Genomic DNA, 19,819 nt, shown 5'->3' with positions numbered 1-19,819 from the left:
GCCCCATAACATCCTACCAACCCCATAACATCCTACCAACTCCATAACATCCTACTACAGCCCCATAACATCCTACTAAAGCCCCATAACATCCTACCAACCCCATAACATCCTACTAACCCCATAACATCCTACCAACTCCATAACATCCTACCAACTCCATAACATCCTACTACAGCCCCATAACATCCTACCAACCCCATAACATCCTACTAACCCCATAACATCCTACCAACTCCATAACATCCTACCAACTCCATAACATCCTACTACAGCTAGACGACACACAGCAAGAGAGGACCAAAGCAGCCAGACTGTATTTGAGTTCTCTCTCTCTGTTCCTAATGAGACACCACCTCCATCTAGTGGACAGTCTAGCTCAGTGTTTTACCTCAGTGTTGACTGACTTGTTCAAAAAATCAGAACGGATTCCTCCTCGACTGCGTTTCAACACCTTTCAGGTAAACTTGTTTATTTTGTTTGAAAAATAACAGTTGAACCCATCAGATGAGTGTGTACATTTAGTGTCAAATGGCACCCTATTCCCTATATAGTGCACTACTATAGACCAGAGCCCTATGGCACCCTATTCCCTATGTAGTGCACTACTATAGACCAGAGCCCTATGGAACCCTATTCCCTACATAGTGCACTGCTGTAGACCAGAGCCCTATGGCACCCTATTCCCTATATAGTGTACTACTTTAGACCAGAGCCCTATGGCACCCTATTCCCTATATAGTGCACTGCTGTTGACCAGAGCCCTATGGCACCCTATTCCCTATATAGTGCACTGCTGTAGACCAGAGCATTTACACGACAGAGAGTAGTAGGTTGTCATATGGAAAGTACAATAGACACCATCCATGTTATCTTTCACAGTATACCTGGATTGAGATTTAGTACCAGTCAATAAATCATTCTCTGTGAATTCCAAACCACCTCCTCGGCCCTACCAACTCGCTCGGAGGGGCCTCATCTGTCGCGTGTTGCTGATGAAACTCAGAGGGTGACGTCCAGAGAGTGGTGAGGTGATGAAACTCAGAGGGTGACGTCCAGAGAGTGGTGAGGTGATGAAACTCAGAGGGTGACGTCCAGAGAGTGGTGAGGTGATGAATATACCTTCAACTTCAAGACACACTTCTGACTTTACTGATGCACTTTCATGTTCCACTTTTAGATAATAAAAACAAGCATGAAATTCTAAATGAACAAATCCCCCCCCATGTCGTTTCAACAAGATTTAAACCTCAGTAACAGTTAAACATTTAATTTGGGAGGTATTTCATCTGTTACATTTATCAAGTTTTGAAATCAGACAAAAACAAAATGCACGTGGCATAGAATTATACAAGCCTCTCCATTCTTTAAAAAAAAAAAAAATTGCACAAAGATATTGCAGTGCATGTTGGGATATCACTTTGCTCTTAATCATTGCTGGCTCGGTCGAAGTGGCGATCTGAGGGTCTAATTAGCCCCTACACCCTCGATCATTTTTACTCCCTCAGCTTTGGGACACTTGTGGATATGTCGGAGGCGAGCGTGAACGTGCAAATGGATGGCTGAGGGGGAAGGGAGTGATTTGTCATTTAGCCAATCCCTCCCTCTCTCTCTCTCCTTCTGCCTCAAACAGGGATGGAGAGAATAGACAGACAGCTGAAAGGAGGAGTGAGACTGAAAGAATAGACACAATCACCCGTCCACGACCCAGTTGAGATGGGTTGGGATGAGTTGGACCACAGGGTGAAGAAAAAGCAGCCAACAAGTGCTCAGCATATGTGGGAACTCCTTGAAGACTGCTGGAAAATAATTCCAGGTGAAGCTGGTTGAGAGAATGCCAAAAATGTGCAAAGCTGTCATCGAGGCAAAGGGTGGCTACATTGAAGAATATAAACTATAAAATATATTTGGATTTGTTTAATACTTTCTTTTTTTTGGTTTCTACATGATTCCATATGTGTTATTTCATAGTTTTGATGTCTTCACTATTATTCTACAATGTAGAAAATAGTAAAAATAAAGAAAAGCCCTGGAATGAGTAGGTGTCCAAACTTTTGACTGGTACTGTATATCTATAACATGTTTTAACCCCCCCCCTGCCTAAGCACAGCCAAAGTTCATTTTTGTGTCTAGTACTTTACTTCACAAAGAGTTTAAGCATTTGTTTTGGTTAAGGGGGTCAGGTCAACAGGTCAAGAGGGTCAGGTCAACAGGTCAAGGGGGTCAGGTCAACAGAGCAGTAAATAAGAACACATAAAAACAAAGACAGAGTATTTTGATAAGAGTAGAGAGCTAGCTGTCTGTCCATATTATAATAATACATCATTACTTTAAAATTGTACAAGGGAGGTAGGTAGAAGCTGAAGTTGTCCAATAAGATAGGCTCGTTTTTGTTATCCGTGGCAAAAATGTTTCGCTACAGTGTGAACTAATGAATATGACCCAGAAATCCTAGCCAATAGAAACATGGAATCATTCAACTGTACCAAAACTAACTCAGTAGAAAAACATTGGTATATCTACACTATATATACACAAAAGTATGTGGACAACCCTTCAAATGATTGAATTCAGCAACACCCGTTGCTGACAGGTGTATACAATCGAGCACACAGCCATGCAGGGGCGGCAGGTAGCCTAGTGGTTAGAGCGTTGGACTAGTAACCAGCAGGTAGCCTAGTGGTTAGAGCGTTGGACTAGTAACCAGCAGGTAGCCTAGTGGTTAGAGGAGGCAGGTAGCCTAGCGGTTAGAGCGTTGGACTAGTAACCAGCAGGTAGCCTAGTGGTTAGAGCGTTGGACTAGTAACCAGCAGGTAGCCTAGTGGTTAGAGCGTTGGACTAGTAACCAGCAGGTAGCCTAGTGGTTAGAGCGTTGGACTAGTAACCAGCAGGTAGCCTAGTGGTTAGAGCGTTGGACTAGTAACCAGCAGGTAGCCTAGTGGTTAGAGCGTTGGGCTAGTAACCAGCAGGTAGCCTAGTGGTTAGAGCGTTGGACTAGTAACCAGCAGGTAGCCTAGTGGTTAGAGCGTTGGGCTAGTAACCAGCAGGTAGCCTAGTGGGTAGAGCGTTGGACTAGTAACCAGCAGGTAGCCTAGTGGTTAGAGCGTTGGACCAGTAACCAGCAGGTAGCCTAGTGGGTAGAGCGTTGGACTAGTAACCAGCAGGTAGCCTAGTGGTTAGAGCGTTGGACTAGTAACCAGCAGTTAGCCTAGTGGTTAGAGCGTTGGACTAGTAACCAACAGGTAGCCTAGTGGTTAGAGTGTTGGACTAGTAACCAGCAGGTAGCCTAGTGGTTAGAGCGTTGGACTAGTAACCAGCAGGTAGCCTAGTGGTTAGAGCGTTGGACTAGTAACCAGCAGGTAGCCTAGTGGTTAGAGCGTTGGACTAGTAACCGAAAGGTAGATTGAATCCCTAAGCTGACAAGGTACAAATCTGTCGTTCTGCCCCTGAACAAGGCAGTTAACCCACTGTTCCCCGGTAGACCATCATTGAAAATAACAATTTGTTCTCAACTGACTTGCCTAGTTAAATAAAGGTTAAATAAGAAATGTAATCTCCATAGAGAAACATTGGCAGTAGAATGTCTTACTGAAGAGCTCAGTGACTTTCAACGTGGCACCGTCACAGGATGCCACCTTTCCAACAAATCAGTTTGTCTGTTATAACAGCAATGTTCCAACATCTAGAGGAAAGCCTTCCCAGAAGAGTGGAGGCTGTTATAGCAGCAATGTTCCAACATCTAGTGGAAAGTCTTCCCAGAAGAGTGGAGGCTGTTATAGCAGCAATGTTCTAACATCTAGTGAAAAGCCTTCCCAGAAGAGTGGAGGCTGTTATAGCAGCAATGTTCCAACATCTAGTGGAAAGCCTTCCCAGAAGAGTGGAGGCTGTTATAGCAGCAATGATCCAACATCTAGTGGAAAGCCTTCCCAGAAGAGTGGAGGCTGTTATAGCAGCAATGTTCCAACATCTAGTGGAAAGCCTTCCCAGAAGAGTGGAGGCTGTTATAACAGCAATGTTCCAACATCTAGTGGAAAGCCTTCCCAGAAGAGTGGAGGCTGTTATAGCAGCAATGTTCCAACATCTAGTGGAAAGCCTTCCCAGAAGAGTGGAGGCTGTTATAACAGCAATGTTCCAACATCTAGTGAAAAGCCTTCCCAGAAGAGTGGAGGCTGTTATAGCAGCAAAGTGGGGACCAACTTCATATTAATGCCCACGATTTTGGAATATGATGTTCGATAAAGGTGTCCACATACTTTTGATCATATAGTGTATTTACAGCAAAATATATACAATTGAAATGACTGCATGAAAATGAATTAGGCTCAATATCAAATCGTCCCTTATATAAACCTGATGGACGCATCATAGCACAGAACAACAAGGGGACCTGGGCTCTATCCCAATTATCTCTCCTTCCTCCCAAAGTGTACACTTGTTCACTTCCCTAATTTAAAAGTAGTGAACAGGTCTACACTTCAAGAGAAAAAAGCGGTTTTATTGGGACGCACCCTCAGCCAGCAGTTGCCATAGTAGCCGGCGGGAGGCGTCGGTGTTCTCAGGCGGCGTAGTGACCTTGGAGGTCACAGGTCGAGTCGTCCTTGGCTGCGCTTGGAATGCTGGGGGATCTAAAACAAAATGACAGGTCACATGACCAGATAGGAAGAGAACAAAAATGTGCCCTGTTCCCTACATAGGGCTCTGGTCTAAAGTAGTGCACTATATCTCCCTGTTCCCTACATAGGGCTCTGGTCTAAAGTAGTGCACTATATCTCCCTGTTCCCTACATAGGGCTCTGGTCTAAAGTAGTGCACTATATCTCCCTGTTCCCTACATAGGGCTCTGGTCTAAAGTAGTGCACTATATCTCCCTGTTCCCTACATAGGGCTCTGGTCTAAAGTAGTGCACTATATCTCCCTGTTCCCTACATAGGGCATTTCGTTTGACCAGAGCCCTACAAGGTTGTAAAGTCCCAGTAACTTTACCCACATTTTACCATCTCAACTACAAAATGACCACAGACTACAGACAGAGATACAGCACCGCCTGCTGGCAGATCACAGACAGACAGACAGACAGACAGACAGACAGACAGACAGACAGACAGACAGACACTGGGGCAGACCACAGACAGACAGACAGACAGACAGACAGACAGACAGACAGACAGACAGACAGACAGACAGACAGACAGACAGACAGACAGACAGACAGACAGACAGACAGACAGACACTGGGGCTGTGTCCGTAGTCTCTCCTAACAGCCTGGGATACAGTTTGTGAATGTGGTTCTTCTGTATGTACTTACACAGGGCGATGTATCGGGGCTGCCGAACGGCGAGAGCTCTGCCGAGCGGTTCTCTTTGTCGTACGAGTCATTGAGGCGATGGTGGGCGAACTTCCTCCTCAGGGCCTCGGCAATCATGGAGGCCGGGTCGCTTAGCAACGCCGTGCCCTTGCTCCGCCTCCTCCGCACCGGCGTTCCCCCGGGCGACCTGGGGGTGGGGCAAACGCAAGACACTAAAGAACAGCTACAGAATATTCAGTGCCAGTCAGAGAATGGGTTTGTCCCACACACACCTCGCATCGTAAATAACTATTCATTATTTCTAGATCAGTCAGTCACAATTTACCCATGATACATCCTGGTTTTGATGCTCTAGAAACACGGCCATTGTGACAGAGATTTGCTTGCCAGACAGGCTATATTGGCAAATGGCACCCCCTCTTAATTAGTGCACAACTTTTTAACAGAGCCCTACTCCAGGGCCCCAAACCAGGGCCCAACTCCAGAGCCCTACACCAGGGCCCCACTCCAGGGCCCCAACTCCAGGGCCCCAACTCCAGGGCCCCAACTCCAGGGCCCCAACTCCAGGGCCCCAACTCCAGGGCCCCAACTCCAGCGTTGCAACGGCGCCACCTGCAGCACACGTGACGCCGACACCTGGAATCGTAGGAAAATGCACCTTCTAAACCTAAATAATGGATGTTGGCAGAAGATTTCCTCAGGAGAAATGCTAGGCTATATAGACGTATGGGTACTTGGGAAATTCGCTTCAGTAGCTAACTAGAAATATGTTTAAAAATGTACATTCAGGGCTGTCCCTAACGAGGTGGTGCTGACGTAGGCCTGAGGTTAGCTGGGGGGGGGGGGGGGGGGGGGGGTCCCCCTCAGAAAGTTGGAGCATTTTGTAAATTATTTTATTATCATGTTTTTTTTAACCTGTAACTGCCATTTCCTGAAACCTTAAAATGATATCAAACAACGCACAGATTCCACGGTTTATGGACGGATACGCAAAACACCAAATTCAAAATGTATAATTTTTCAATTCTTACAAACAATAGAATGTTATATACAGTTGAAGTCGGAAGTTTACATACACTTAATGTTGGAGTTATTAAAACGTTTTTCAACCACTCAACACATTTCTTGTTAACAAACTATAGTTCTGGCAAGTCGGTTAGGACATCTACTTTGTACATGACACAAGTCATTTTTCCAACAAATTGTTTACAGACAGATTATTTCACTTATAATTCACTGTATCACAATTCCAGTAGATCAGAAGTTTACATACACTAAGTTGACTGTGCCTTTAAACAGCTTGGACAATTCCAGAAAATGATGTCATGGCTTTAGAAGCTTCTGATAGGCTAATTAACATAATTTGAGTCAATTGGAGGTGTACATGTGGATGTATTTCAAGGTCTACCTTCAAACTCAGTGCCTCTTTGCTTGACATCATGGGAAAATCAAAAAAAATCAGCCATGACCTCAACAACAACAAAACATTGTTGACCTCCACAAGTCTGGTTCATCCTTGGGAGCAATTTCCAAATGCCTGAAGGTACCACGTTCATCTGTACAAACAATAGTACGCAAGTATAAACACCATGGGACCACGCAGCCGTCGTACCGCTCAGGAAGGAGACGTGTTCTGTCTCCTAGAGATGAACGTACTTTGGTGCGAAAAGTGCAAATCAATCCCAGAACAACAGCAAAGGATCGATCCCGGGGTACAAAGTATCTATATCCACAGTAAAACGAGTCCTTTATCAACATAACCTGAAAGGCCGCTCAGCAAGGAAGAAGCCACTGCTCCAAAACCGCCATAAAAAAGCCAGACTACGGTCTGCAACTGAACATGGGGACAAAGATCGTACTTTTTGGAGAAATGTCCTCTGGTCTGATGAAACAAAAATATAACTGTTTGGACATAATGACCATCGTTATGATTGGAGGAAAAAGGGGGAGGCTTGCAAGCTGAAGAACACCATCCCAACCGTGATGCACGGGGGTGGCAGCATCATGTTGTGGGGGTTCTTTGCTGCAGGAGGGACTGGTGCACTTCACAAAATAGATGGCATCATGAGGAAGGAAAATTATGTGGATATATTTATTTTTATTTTTTATTTCACCTTTATTTAACCAGGTAGGCAAGTTGAGAACAAGTTCTCATTTACAACTGCGACCTGGCCAAGATAAAGCAAAGCAGTTCGACACATATAACAACACAGAGTTACACATGGAGTAAAACAAACATACAGTCAATAATACAGTAGAAAAATAAGTCTATATACAATGTGAGCAAATGAGGTGAGATAAGGGAGGTAAAGGCAATAAATAGGCCATGGTGGCAAAGTTAATACAATATAGCAATTAAAACACTGGAATGGTAGATTTGTAGTGGAAGAAATGTGCAAAGTAGAAATAATGGGGTGCAAAGGAGCAAAATAAATACAGTAGGGGAAGAGGTAGTTGTTTGGGCTAAATTATAGATGGGCTATGTACAGGTGCAGTGATCTGAGAGCTGCTCTGACATCTGGTGCTTAAAGCTAGTGAGGGAGATATGTGTTTCCAGCTTCAGTGATTTTTGTAGTTCGTTCCAGTCATTGGCAGCAGAGAACTGGAAGGAAAGGCGACCAAAGGAGGAATTGGCTTTGGGGGTGACCAGAGAGATATACCTGCTGGAGCGCGTGCTACGGGTGGGTGCTGCTATGGTGACCAGTGAGCGGAGATAAGGGGGGACTTTACCTAGCAGGGTCTTGTAGATAACCTGGAGCCAGTGGGTTTGGCAACGAGTATGAAGTGAAGGCCAGCCAACAAGAGCATACAGGTCGCAGTGGTGGGTTGTATATGGGGCTTTGGTGACAAAACGGATGGCACTGTGATCGACTGCATCCAGTTTATTGAGGAGAGTGTTGGAGGCTATTTTAAAGATGACATCGCCGAAGTCGAGGATCGGTAGGATGGTCAGTTTTACGAGGCTATGTTTGGCAGCATGAGTGAAGGATGCTTTGTTGCGAAATAGGAAGCCAATTCTAGATTTAACTTTGGATTGGAGATGTTTGATGTGAGTCTGGAAGGAGAGTTTAGTCTAACCAGACACCTAGGTATTTGTAGTTGTCCACAAATTCTAAGTCAGAACCGTCCAATGTGGCCAATAACATCTGCTAACCATGTGACCAATAACATCTGCTAACCATGTGACCAGTAACATCTGCTAACCATGTGACCAGTAACATCTGCTAACCATGTGACCAATAACATCTGCTAACCACGTGACCAATAACATCTGCTAACCACGTGACCAATAACATCTGCTAACCACGTGACCAATAACATTTGATTTGACCTCAAATTGCACACAAAAGGCTATCAGCTTGGCAGATCTGCTGCGTCAAGACAGACAGGCTCTCAGAGTTGTAGACTTGACTCCAGCACAGTGACGTGCCTTAGTGTCCATGCTTACCTCTCCACAGACCGTAGTTTCACCTGGTTCAGGTCATTCAGTACATCCAGCATGGTGAGGACCGGGCCTTGTCCTACCGCCTTATCCTGGGACTGTACTAGTCCAACCTGCCCATCCTCATGGCTCTTCCCCTGGGCATGACCCTTACCGGCCTCCCTTCCCTGCTGGATTAGATCCTCCGCCGCAGACAGCCCTACAGAGGAGCTGGGAGGAGGAGGGCAGGGAGGAGGTGGAGGAGGAGGGCAGCAAGGAGGTGGAGGAGGAGGGTAGCAAGGGGTAGAGGTGAGGAAAGATGCAGGGGACATTCCAGGGGTACCCGGAAGGTTCTGGGAATTGGCTGGACCTGGACGACAGGAAAAAGGAGGGAGAGAAAAGGGTGAACAAACGATAAGTTTCATAATCGAGGAATGATGCGTTTACCATGACTGGGACAGGTGTGTGTGTGTGTGTGTGTGTGTGTGTGTGTGTGTGTGTGTGTGTGTGTGTGTTTAGACACCTGATGGTGGCGCGGTAACAATCATGGCAATCTGAGCTCGTAGTTTGAGCAGCTCATCCTCCAGGGCTGTGATCTTCCGTAGGGCCACTGGGTCTGATCTGTGCCCCAGCGTCATGTCTCTTGGCTGGGCTCGGACCGCTGCCAACCACGGGTCCCCTGGAGGTGGAAGGCTCAGCACCACTTCATCTCCGCGACTCACAGCACCCTGACGGGACGGACGCTCACGGTGCCTGAAATCGGACCAGAAGGAATTACAGATTTGAGAAACAGTCCTTCTATAACAAACTTGGAAAGTGGAGATGTCACTATTAAAAAAAAAGTAGACATTACTGGAAACACCTTGCCGTTTTGGAGAAGTGTTGAGTTTATTTGCAAAGATTTACGATGGCTAATTAACAGTAAATATGTGAATCTTATCACCCAACAAGTTAGCCAAAATTGACTAGCTAGCTAGCTTAACTTGTTTACAGTCGGGTAGTAATCGCTCCTGCTATTATTCTGGCGTGTCAATAACATGTCCCCATTGGATTCTACACACAACCCTCAGGGTGACTATATCTACTGGGTTCTACCAGTCTGAATCTGTATATCTACTGGGTTCTACCAGGGGTTCTACCAGTCTGAGGAGTCTCTGTGTATATCTTCTGGGTTCTACCAGTCTGAGTCTGTATATCTACTGGGTTCTACCAGGGGTTCTACCAGTCTGAGGAGTCTCTGTGTATATCTACTGGGTTCTACCAGTCTGAGGAGTCTCTGTGTATATCTACTGGGTTCTACCAGTCTGAGGAGTCTCTGTGTATATCTACTGGGTTCTACCAGTCTGAGGAGTCTCTGTGTATATCTACGGGGTTCTACCAGTCTGAGTCTCTGTGTATATCTACTGGGTTCTACCAGGGGTTCTACCAGTCTGATGAGTCTCTGTGTATATCTACTGGGTTCTACCAGTCTGAGTCTCTGTGTATATCTACTGGGTTCTACCAGTCTGAGGAGTCTCTGTGTATATCTACTGGGTCCCATCTACCTGATCTTGGTGAAGCCGTCTCCCTCATCCTCCGCCACCCACAGCACGTCAGCCAATGAGGGGATAGCGGGGCGGGTATCCACAGTGACGTCCAGGTATCTGTGCTGTCGGGAGGTGTGTAGAGGAATCTGTGGACAGTACGAGCCAGCTGAGTGTGAGACCAAACCACAGGACCAGAACCAGAAGGTTCTATCTTCCATAACAATAATAAACCTTGATGTGTATCAGATGAAAGTTGTGTTGCTCCATAGTTTGTTGACTCCGTAACTTTTGGGGGGATCAACGGTTACAGGGGTCAACGGTTACAGGGGTCAACGGTTACGGGGTCAACGGTTACAGGGGTCAACGGTTACAGGGGTCAACGGTTACAGGGGGTAAAACGGTTACAGGGGGTAAAACGGTTACAGGGGGTAAAACGGTTACAGGGGTCAACGGTTACAGGGGTCAACGGTTACAGGGGTCAACGGTTACAGGAGTCAACAGTTACAGGAGTCAACAGTTACAGGGGTCAACGGTTACAGGGGTCAACGGTTACGGGGTCAACGGTTACAGGGGCCAACGGTTATGGATAAGACCGACGTACTACTTCAGATTATCCTAGACCTGTATTAACCAGTTTATATTCATATAGACCTGTATTAACCAGTTTATATTCATATTGACCTGTATTAACCAGTTTATATTCATATAGACCTGTATTAACCAGTTTATATTCATATTGACCTGTATTAACCAGTTTATAATCATATTGACCTGTATTAACCAGTTTATATTCATATAGACCTGTATTAACCAGTTTATAATCATATTGACCTGTATTAACCAGTTTATATTCATATTGACCTGTATTAACCAGTTTATATTCATATTGACCTGTATTAACCAGTTTATATTCATATTGACCTGTATTAACCAGTTTATAATCATATTGACCTGTATTAACCAGTTTATATTCATATTGACCTGTATTAACCAGTTTATATTCATATTGACCTGTATTAACCAGTTTATAATCATATTGACCTGTATTAACCAGTTTATATTCATATTGACCTGGAAGTGGATACGAGGAGACGGGGTCAATGGGAGGTTGGTCCCGATCATCCGCACCAGGCTCCGGTACTGACCACACAACTGGCTCTCCCACACTGGAACCAGCTGTCACACACACACACACACACACACACACACACACACACACACAAATGTTTGGCAAGAAGCAGCAAGAAGCACTCTTCAAATCTTTTGGTACAATCTCAAAACAAGCATCCTATAAATTGAGCCACTACATTTTGTAATATTTAACTCATTTTTGTTCTTACCATGTCAGGAGAGACTCCGAAATACTCAAGGACATTTTGCAACAGATCAATTATATCTTCTAGTAGAGACATCTTGGGAAGCCCTTCTGTATGTTTGGCTGATGATGGATGGGGAAAATAAACTGGTGGTGATGCAGGGCTAGGACTCCCGTTTCACTTTGCACCATGGGATGCAGGGCTAGGACTCCTGTTTCACTTTGCACCATGGGATGCAGGGCTAGGACTCCTGTTTCACTTTGCACCATGGGATGCAGGGCTAGGACTCCCGTTTCACTTTGCACCATGGGATGCAGGGCTAGGACTCCCGTTTCACTTTGCACCATGGGATGCAGGGCTAGGACTCCCGTTTCACTTTGCACCATGGGATGCAGGTCTAGGACGTCCGGTTTCACTTTGCACCGTGGGATACGAGTCCTGACCAAAGTCAAAGAAGCAGAAACATCCTGATTTAAACCTGGTGGGGGAGAGAGACGGTTTCAAAATCCCCGAACAAATTAGAAAAATGGTCAGCAACATTATTTATAATGTATTAATTTCATGCACGTTTGGTAGTTACCTAGCTATCAGTACACTGAGATATTCCCCAAAATATAGTTCATTAAAACACATCAAGCGGTAACATGATAAACAAACGAGCGAACGTGCGAATAAATATTGTAATATATTACATGTGTAAACGGTATATTGTGAATAAAATTAATCTTCTCTTACCCCAATGAATCATTTAGAAATTATACTTGTCGACAAAATAACATTCTCCTGGGATGTTCACGTATCCGGACAAGTGAGAAGGTGAAGTCAAATAAAGCCACTCCAGCAAACCGTGCCGTGATTGGACATTTCAATAGGAAGAAAATCCTACGCCAATCAGAATAGCACATCAATGCAATGTGACCACAGCTGTTCGACCAATGGGGGGGCCTTTCAGTAATATCCGCACCAAATTCGTATTTTGTGTGTGTGTGTGGATGAGTTTACCGTTCTCCTAGCAAGCAGAATAAAGACATGCTAAACTTTATTTTTGTTTTGTTGCACTCCAGTGCAGTTCACATTGTTTCAAAAAACAAATTGTCCTATTTTACACAAATACTGGTATGTTGAAAACTATTGTGTAGGCTATATTTAAACAAATACGCTTTTTAATAAAATACTAATATATGCTATTGGAAATTACTCGTAAAACTTCAATGGGTCTCTTGTGCTGCTGGGCAACGGGTTTAATACAGAGTACTGGTGGGCGACGGGTTTAATACAGAGTACTGCTGGGCGACGGGTTTAATACAGAGTGCTGGTGGGCAACGGGTTTAATACAGAGTACTGCTGGGCGACGGGTTAAATACAGAGTACTGCTGGGCGACGGGTTTAATACAGAGTACTGGTGGGCAACGGGTTTAATACAGAGTACTGGTGGGCGACGGGTTTAATACAGAGTACTGGTGGGCAACGGGTTTAATACAGAGTACTGCTGGGCGACGGGTTTAATACAGAGTACTGCTGGGCGACGGGTTTAATACAGAGTACTGCTGGGCGACGGGTTTAATACAGAGTACTGCTGGGCGACGGGTTTAATACAGAGTACTGGTGGGCGACGGGTTTAATACAGAGTACTGGTGGGCGACGGGTTTAATACAGAGTACTGGTGGGCGACGGGTTTAATACAGAGTACTGGTGGGCGCGGGTTAATACAGAGTACTGTGGGCACGGTTTAATACAGAGTACTGCTGGGCGACGGGTTTAATACAGAGTACTGCTGGGCGACGGGTTTAATACAGAGTACTGCTGGGCGACGGGTTTAATACAGAGTACTGCTGGGCAACAGGTTTAATACAGAGTACTGCTGGGCAACAGGTTTAATACAGAGTACTGCTGGGCGACGGGTTTAATACAGAGTACTGGTGGGCGACGGGTTTAATACAGAGTACTGGTGGGCGACGGGTTTAATACAGAGTACTGCTGGGCAACAGGTTTAATACAGAGTACTGCTGGGCAACAGGTTTAATACAGAGTACTGCTGGGCGACGGGTTTAATACAGAGTACTGCTGGGCGACGGGTTTAATACAGAGTACTGCTGGGCAACAGGTTTAATACAGAGTACTGCTGGGCGACGGGTTTAATACAGAGTACTGCTGGGCAACAGGTTTAATACAGAGCACTGCTGGGCGACGGGTTTAATACAGAGTACTGGTGGGCGACGGGTTTAATACAGAGTACTGGTGGGCGACGGGTTTAATACAGAGTACTGGTGGGCGACGGGTTTAATACAGAGTACTGGTGGGCGACGGGTTTAATACAGAGTACTGGTGAGTCCTTACTCCACTGCAATGCAACACGTGGTATATGGGATACTTGTTGGCTGGTAGAGAGAGAACATTTCTACCTGACTCAGCTAAAGTGCGAAATACTCAGTAGGATCTCTAATAACCAAATATGTGTAGTTTTCCGAGGTTGACTTTGTCATACATTACATTTACATACATTTTAGTCATTTAGCAGACGCTCTTATCCAGAGCGACTTACAGTAAGTAGTGAATACATACATTTCATGCATTTTTCTTTATAGAGGCAGGTAGCCCCACTGGGCTACCTGCCTCCCCCTCTAACCACTAGGCTACCTGCCTCCCCCCTCTAACCACTAGGCTACCTGCCTCCCCCCTCTAACCACTAGGCTACCTGCCTCCCCCCTCTAACCACTAGGCTACCTGCCTCCCCCCTCTAACCACTAGGCTACCTGCCTCCCCCTCTAACCACTAGGCTACCTGCCTCCCCCCTCTAACCACTAGGCTACCCGCCTCCTCTAACCACTTGGCTACCCGCCTCCTCTAACCACTAGGCTACCCGCCGCCTCTAACCACTAGGCTACCTGCCTCCTCTAACCACTAGGCTACCCGCCTCCTCTAACCACTAGGCTACCCGCCTCCTCTAACCACTAGGCTACCTGCCTCCTCCTCTAACCACTAGGCTACCTGCCTCCTCTAACCACTAGGCTACCTGCCTCCTCTAACCACTTGGCTACCCGCCTCCTCTAACCACTAGGCTACCCGCCTCCTCTAACCACTTGGCTACCCGCCTCCTCTAACCACTAGGCTACCTGCCTCCTCTAACCACTAGGCTACCTGCCTCCTCCTCTAACCACTAGGCTACCTGCCTCCTCCTCTAACCACTAGGCTACCTGCCTCCTCTAACCACTAGGCTACCTGCCTCCTCCTCTAACCACTAGGCTACCTGCCTCCTCTAACCACTAGGCTACCTGCCTCCTCTAACCACCACGGTCACAACTTGCAGACTTGTTTACGCTGCTGTGCGTTTTTGTTGCCGTTTTTACTTTGCTACCTGACGGTTTTTACTTTTTCATTACCGTATATTTTTACTTTTTCCCTCACTCAACTTTTTTTTCATTCAACTCTCCTACCCCGGAGGTTTTATCTGGACATGGTTCGTCAGGACTTCAAACAGCCGAAGCTAAGTAACATTAACATGATGCCTTCTAATTGCAGTCGTTGTACTCATAATATACAGGAGAACGATCGCCTTACGGCAAGGATAGCTGTGCTGCAAGCCCAGCTTCAGACGCAATCGTTAGGCAAGGGTCATTTCAGTGTAGGAAAGGATGAAACAGCGTCTGTGCCACCAGCAAGTACAGATAGTAACGTTAGTATAAACCCCCTCGCACGGTCCCCGCAGCCGGACATCTTTCTCATGGCTTCTGGAGGGAAACGCTGTAGGAATGCTCAACCGGTGTCGCTTATTCAGCCGACAGAAACTTTCAACCGGTTCTCCCCGTTAAGCGAGTCGGAGTCGGAGGCCGAGACTTCTCTGGTCTCTGCTCCTCCCGTTGTGGGGTCTGAGACGCCGACGGCTCCCACCATTAGCTCTGACAAATTGAAAACCCTAGTCATTGGCGACTCCATTACCCGCAGTATTAGACTTAAAACTAATCATCCAGCGATCATACACTGTTTACCAGGGGGCAGGGCTACCGACGTTAAGGCTAATCTAAAGACGGTGCTGGCTAAAGCTAAAACTGGCGAGTGTAGAGAGTATAGAGATATTGTTATCCACGTCGGCACCAACGATGTTAGGATGAAACAGTCAGAGGTCACCAAGCGCAATATAGCTTCAGCGTGTAAATCAGCTAGAAAGATGTGTCGGCATCGAGTAATTGTCTCTGGCCCCCTCCCAGTTAGGGGGAGTGATGAGCTCTACAGCAGAGTCTCACAACTCAATCGCTGCATGAAAACTGTTTTCTGCCCCTCCCAAAAGATAGAATTTGTAGATAACTGGCCCTCTTTCTGGGATTCACCCACAAACAGGACCAAGCCTGGCCTGCTGAGGAGTGACGGACTCCATCCTAGCTGGAGGGGTGCTCTCATCTTATCTACGAACATAGACAGGGCTCTAACTCCTCTAGCTCCACAATGAAATAGGGTGCAGGCCAGGCAACAGGCTGTTAGCCAGCCTGCCAGCTTAGTGGAGTCTGCCACTAGCACAGTTAGCGTAGTCAGCTCAGCTTTCCCCATTGAGACCGTGTCTGTGCCTCGATCTTGGTTGGGCAAAATTAAAAATGGCGGTGTTCGCTTCAGTAATCTTACTAGTATAAAGACCTCCTCCATTCCTGCCATTATTGAAAGAGATTGTGATACTTCACATCTCAAAATTGGGTTACTTAATGTTAGATCCCTCACTTCCAAGGCAGTTATAGTCAATGAACTAATCACTGATCATAATCTTGATGTGATTGGCCTGACTGAAACATGGCTTAAGCCTGATGAATTTACTGTGTTAAATGAGGCCTCACCCCCTGGTTACACTAGTGACCAAACCCCCCGTGCATCCGGCAAAGGCGGAGGTGTTGCTAACATTTACGATAGCAAATTTCAATTTACAAAAAAAAAAACAATGACGTTTTCGTCTTTTGAGCTTCTAGTCATGAAATCTATGCAGCCTACTCAATCACTTTTTATAGCTACTGTTTACAGGCCTCCTGGGCCATATGCAGTGTTCCTTACTGAGTTCCCTGAATTCCTATCGGATCTTGTAGTCATAGCAGATAATATTCTAATTTTTGGTGACTTTAACATTCACATGGAAAAGTCCACAGACCCACTCCAAAAGGCTTTCGGAGCCATCATCGACTCAGTGGGTTTTGTCCAACATGTCTCTGGACCTACTCACTGCCACAGTCATACTCTGGACCTAGTTTTGTCCCATGGAATAAATGTTGTGGATCTTAATGTTTTTCCTCATAATCCTGGATTATCGGACCACCATTTTATTGCGTTTACAATTGCAACAAATAATCTGCTCAGACCCCAACCAAGGAAGATTAAAAGTCGTGCTATAAATTCTCAGACAACCCAAAGATTCCTTGATGTCCTTCCAGACTCCCTCTGCCTACCCAAGGACGTCAGAGGACAAGAATCAGTTAACCACCTAACCGAGGAACTCAATTCAACCTTGCGCAATACCCTAGATGCAGTTGCACCCCTAAAAATTAAAAACATCTGTCATAAGAAACTAGCTCCCTGGTATACAGAAAATACACGAGCTCTGAAGCAAGCTTCCAGAAAATTGGAACGGAAATGGCGCCACACTAAACTGGAAGTCTTCCGACTAGCTTGGAAAGACAGTACCGTGCAGTATCGAAGAGCCCTCACTGCTGCACGATCATCCTATTTTTCCAACTTAATTGAGGAAAATAAGAACAATCCGAAATTTCTTTTTGACACTGTCGCAAAGCTAACTAAAAAGCAGCATTCGCAAATGGAGGATGGCTTTCACTTCAGCAGTAATAAATTTATGAACTTTTTTGAGGAAAAGATCATGATCATTAGAAAGCAAATTACGGACTCATCTTTAAATCTGGGTATTCCTCCAGGGCTTCATTGTCCAGAGTCTGCACAACTCTGCCAGGACCTTGGCTCAAGGGAGATACTAAAGTGTTTTAGTACTATATCTCTTGACACAATGATGAAAATAATCATGGCCTCCAAACCCTCAAGCTGCATACTGGACCCTATTCCAACTAAACTACTGAAAGAGCTGCTTCCTGTGCTTGGCCCTCCTATGTTGAACATAATAAACGGCTCTCTATCCACCGGATGTGTACCAAGCTCACTAAAAATGGCAGTAATAAAGCCTCTCTTGAAAAAGCCGAATCTTGACCCAGAAATTATAAAAAACTATCGGCCTATATCGAATCTTCCATTCCTCTCAAAAATTTTAGAAAAAGTTGTTGCGCAGCAACTCACTGCCTTCCTGAAGACAAACAATGTATACGAAACGCTTCAGTCTGGTTTTAGACCCCATCATAGCACTGAGACTGCACTTGTGAAGGTGGTAAATGACCTTTTAATGACGTCAGACCGAGGCTCTGCATCTGTCCTCGTGCTCCTAGATCTTAGTGCCGCTTTTGATACCATCGATCACCACATTCTTTTGGAGAGATTGGAAACCCAAATTGGTCTACATGGAAAAGTTCTGGCCTGGTTTAGATCTTATCTGTCGGAAAGATATCAGTTTGTCTCTGTGAATGGTTCGTCCTCGGACAAATCAATTGTAAATTTCGGTGTTCCTCAAGGTTCCGTTCTAGGACCACTATTGTTTTCACTATATATTTTACCTCTTGGGGATGTCATTCGAAAACATAATGTTAAATTTCACTGCTATGCGGACGACACACAGCTGTACATTTCAATGAAACATGGTGAAGCCCCAAAATTGCCCTCGCTAGAAGCCTGTGTTTCAGACATAAGGAAGTGGATGGCTGCAAATTTTCTACTTTTAAACTCGGACAAAACAGAGATGCTTGTCCTAGGTCCCAAGAAACAAAGAGATCTTCTGTTGAATCTGACAATTAATCTGGATGGTTGTACAGTCGTCTCAAATAAAACTGTGAAGGACCTCGGCGTTACTCTGGACCCTGATCTCTCTTTTGAAGAACATATCAAGACTGTTTCAAGGACAGCTTTTTTCCATCTACGTAACATTGCAAAAATCAGAAACTTTCTGTCCAAAAATGACGCAGAAAAAGTAATCCATGCTTTTGTTACTTCTAGGCTCGACTACTGCAATGCTCTACTTTCCGGCTACCCGGATAAAGCACTAAACAAACTTCAGTTAGTGCTAAATACGGCTGCTAGAATCCTGACTAGAACCAAAAAATTTGATCATATTACTCCAGTGCTAGCTTCCCTACACTGGCTTCCTGTTAAGGCAAGGGCTGATTTCAAGGTTTTACTGCTAACCTACAAAGCATTACATGGGCTTGCTCCTACCTATCTTTCCGATTTGGTCCTGCCGTACATACCTACACGTACGCTACGGTCACAAGACGCAGGCCTCCTAATTGTCCCTAGAATTTCTAAGCAAACGGCTGGAGGTAGGGCTTTCTCCTATAGAGCTCCATTTTTATGGAATGGTCTGCCTACCCATGTGAGAGACGCAGACTCAGTCTCAACCTTTAAGTCTTTACTGAAGACTTATCTCTTCAGTAGGTCCTATGATTAAGTATAGTCTGGCCCAGGAGTGTGAAGGTGAACGGAAAGGCTGGAGCAACGAACCGCCCTTGCTGTCTCTGCCTTGTCGGTTCCCCTCTTCCCACTGGGATTCTCTGCCTCTAACCCTTTTACAGGGGCTGAGTCACTGACTTACTGGTGTTCTTCCATGCCGTCCATGGGAGGGGTGCGTCACTTGAGTAGGTTGAGCCACTGACGTGGTCTTCCTGTCTGGGTTGGCGCCCCCCCCTTGGGTTGTGCCGTGGCGGACATCTTTGTGGGCTATACTCGGCCTTGTCTTCGGACGGTAAGTTGGTGGTTGTAGATATCCCTCTAGTGGTGTGGGGGCTGTGCTTTGGCAAAGTGGGTGGGGTTATATCCTGCCTGTTTGGCCCTGTCCGGGGGTATCATCGGATGGGGCCACAGTGTCTTCTGATCCCTCCTGTCTCAGCCTCCAGTATTTATGCTGCAGTAGTTTATGTGTCGGGGGGCTAGGGTCAGTCTGTTACATCTGGAGTATTCTCTTGTCTTATCCAGTGTCCTGTGTGAATGTAAATATGCTCTCTCTAATTCTCTCTTTCTTTCTCTCTCTCTCTCTCTCTCTCAGAGGACCTGAGCCCTAGGACCATGCCTCAGGACTACCTGGCATGATGACTCCTTGCTGTCCCCAGTCCACCTGGCCATGCTGCTGCTCCAGTTTCAACTGTTCTGCCTGCGGCTACGGAACCCTGAC

The 19,819-nt window shown here is 45.8% G+C and overlaps 1 protein-coding gene across 2 annotated transcripts; it reads right to left on the bottom strand.

The window, feature by feature from the left end:
• Positions 1 to 4,250: 4,250 nt before the first annotated feature.
• mtfr2 (mitochondrial fission regulator 2) lies at positions 4,251 to 12,404 on the bottom strand. Of its 2 annotated transcripts, none has more exons than XM_029690178.1 (8): positions 12,304 to 12,404; positions 11,593 to 12,046; positions 11,324 to 11,428; positions 10,271 to 10,398; positions 9,250 to 9,479; positions 8,754 to 9,096; positions 5,306 to 5,492; positions 4,251 to 4,625 (listed from the first exon to the last, which is right to left on the bottom strand). In XM_029690178.1, the coding sequence occupies exons 2-8, from the start codon at positions 11,662 to 11,664 to the stop codon at positions 4,581 to 4,583; spliced, it is 1,110 nt and encodes a 369-aa protein (XP_029546038.1). In that variant the 5' UTR covers positions 11,665 to 12,046; positions 12,304 to 12,404; the 3' UTR covers positions 4,251 to 4,580. The 2 variants fall into 2 exon arrangements, with proteins under 2 accessions (XP_029546038.1, XP_029546046.1); XM_029690186.1 differs by having other exon boundaries at positions 11,593 to 12,006; positions 12,304 to 12,395.
• Positions 12,405 to 19,819: the final 7,415 nt, after the last annotated feature.

Source organism: Salmo trutta, chromosome 1 (genome assembly GCF_901001165.1).
Source record: "Salmo trutta chromosome 1, fSalTru1.1, whole genome shotgun sequence".
In the NCBI taxonomy this organism is placed as follows: Eukaryota; Metazoa; Chordata; class Actinopteri; order Salmoniformes; family Salmonidae; genus Salmo; species Salmo trutta.
This window is presented reverse-complemented; position numbering and strand designations above follow the sequence as displayed.

Excerpts from the sequence above, each read along its gene's own strand:
- mtfr2 (XM_029690178.1), bottom strand. The coding sequence starts at position 11,664 with ATGTCTCTACTAGAAGATATAATTGATCTGTTGCAAAATGTCCTTGAG. Across the intron at positions 11,429-11,592 it reads TCGGAGTCTCTCCTGACATG|CTGGTTCCAGTGTGGGAGAG; the intron begins GTAAGAACAAAA and ends TGTGTGTGACAG. Across the intron at positions 5,493-8,753 it reads AAACTACGGTCTGTGGAGAG|GTCGCCCGGGGGAACGCCGG; the intron begins GTAAGCATGGAC and ends CCCCACCCCCAG.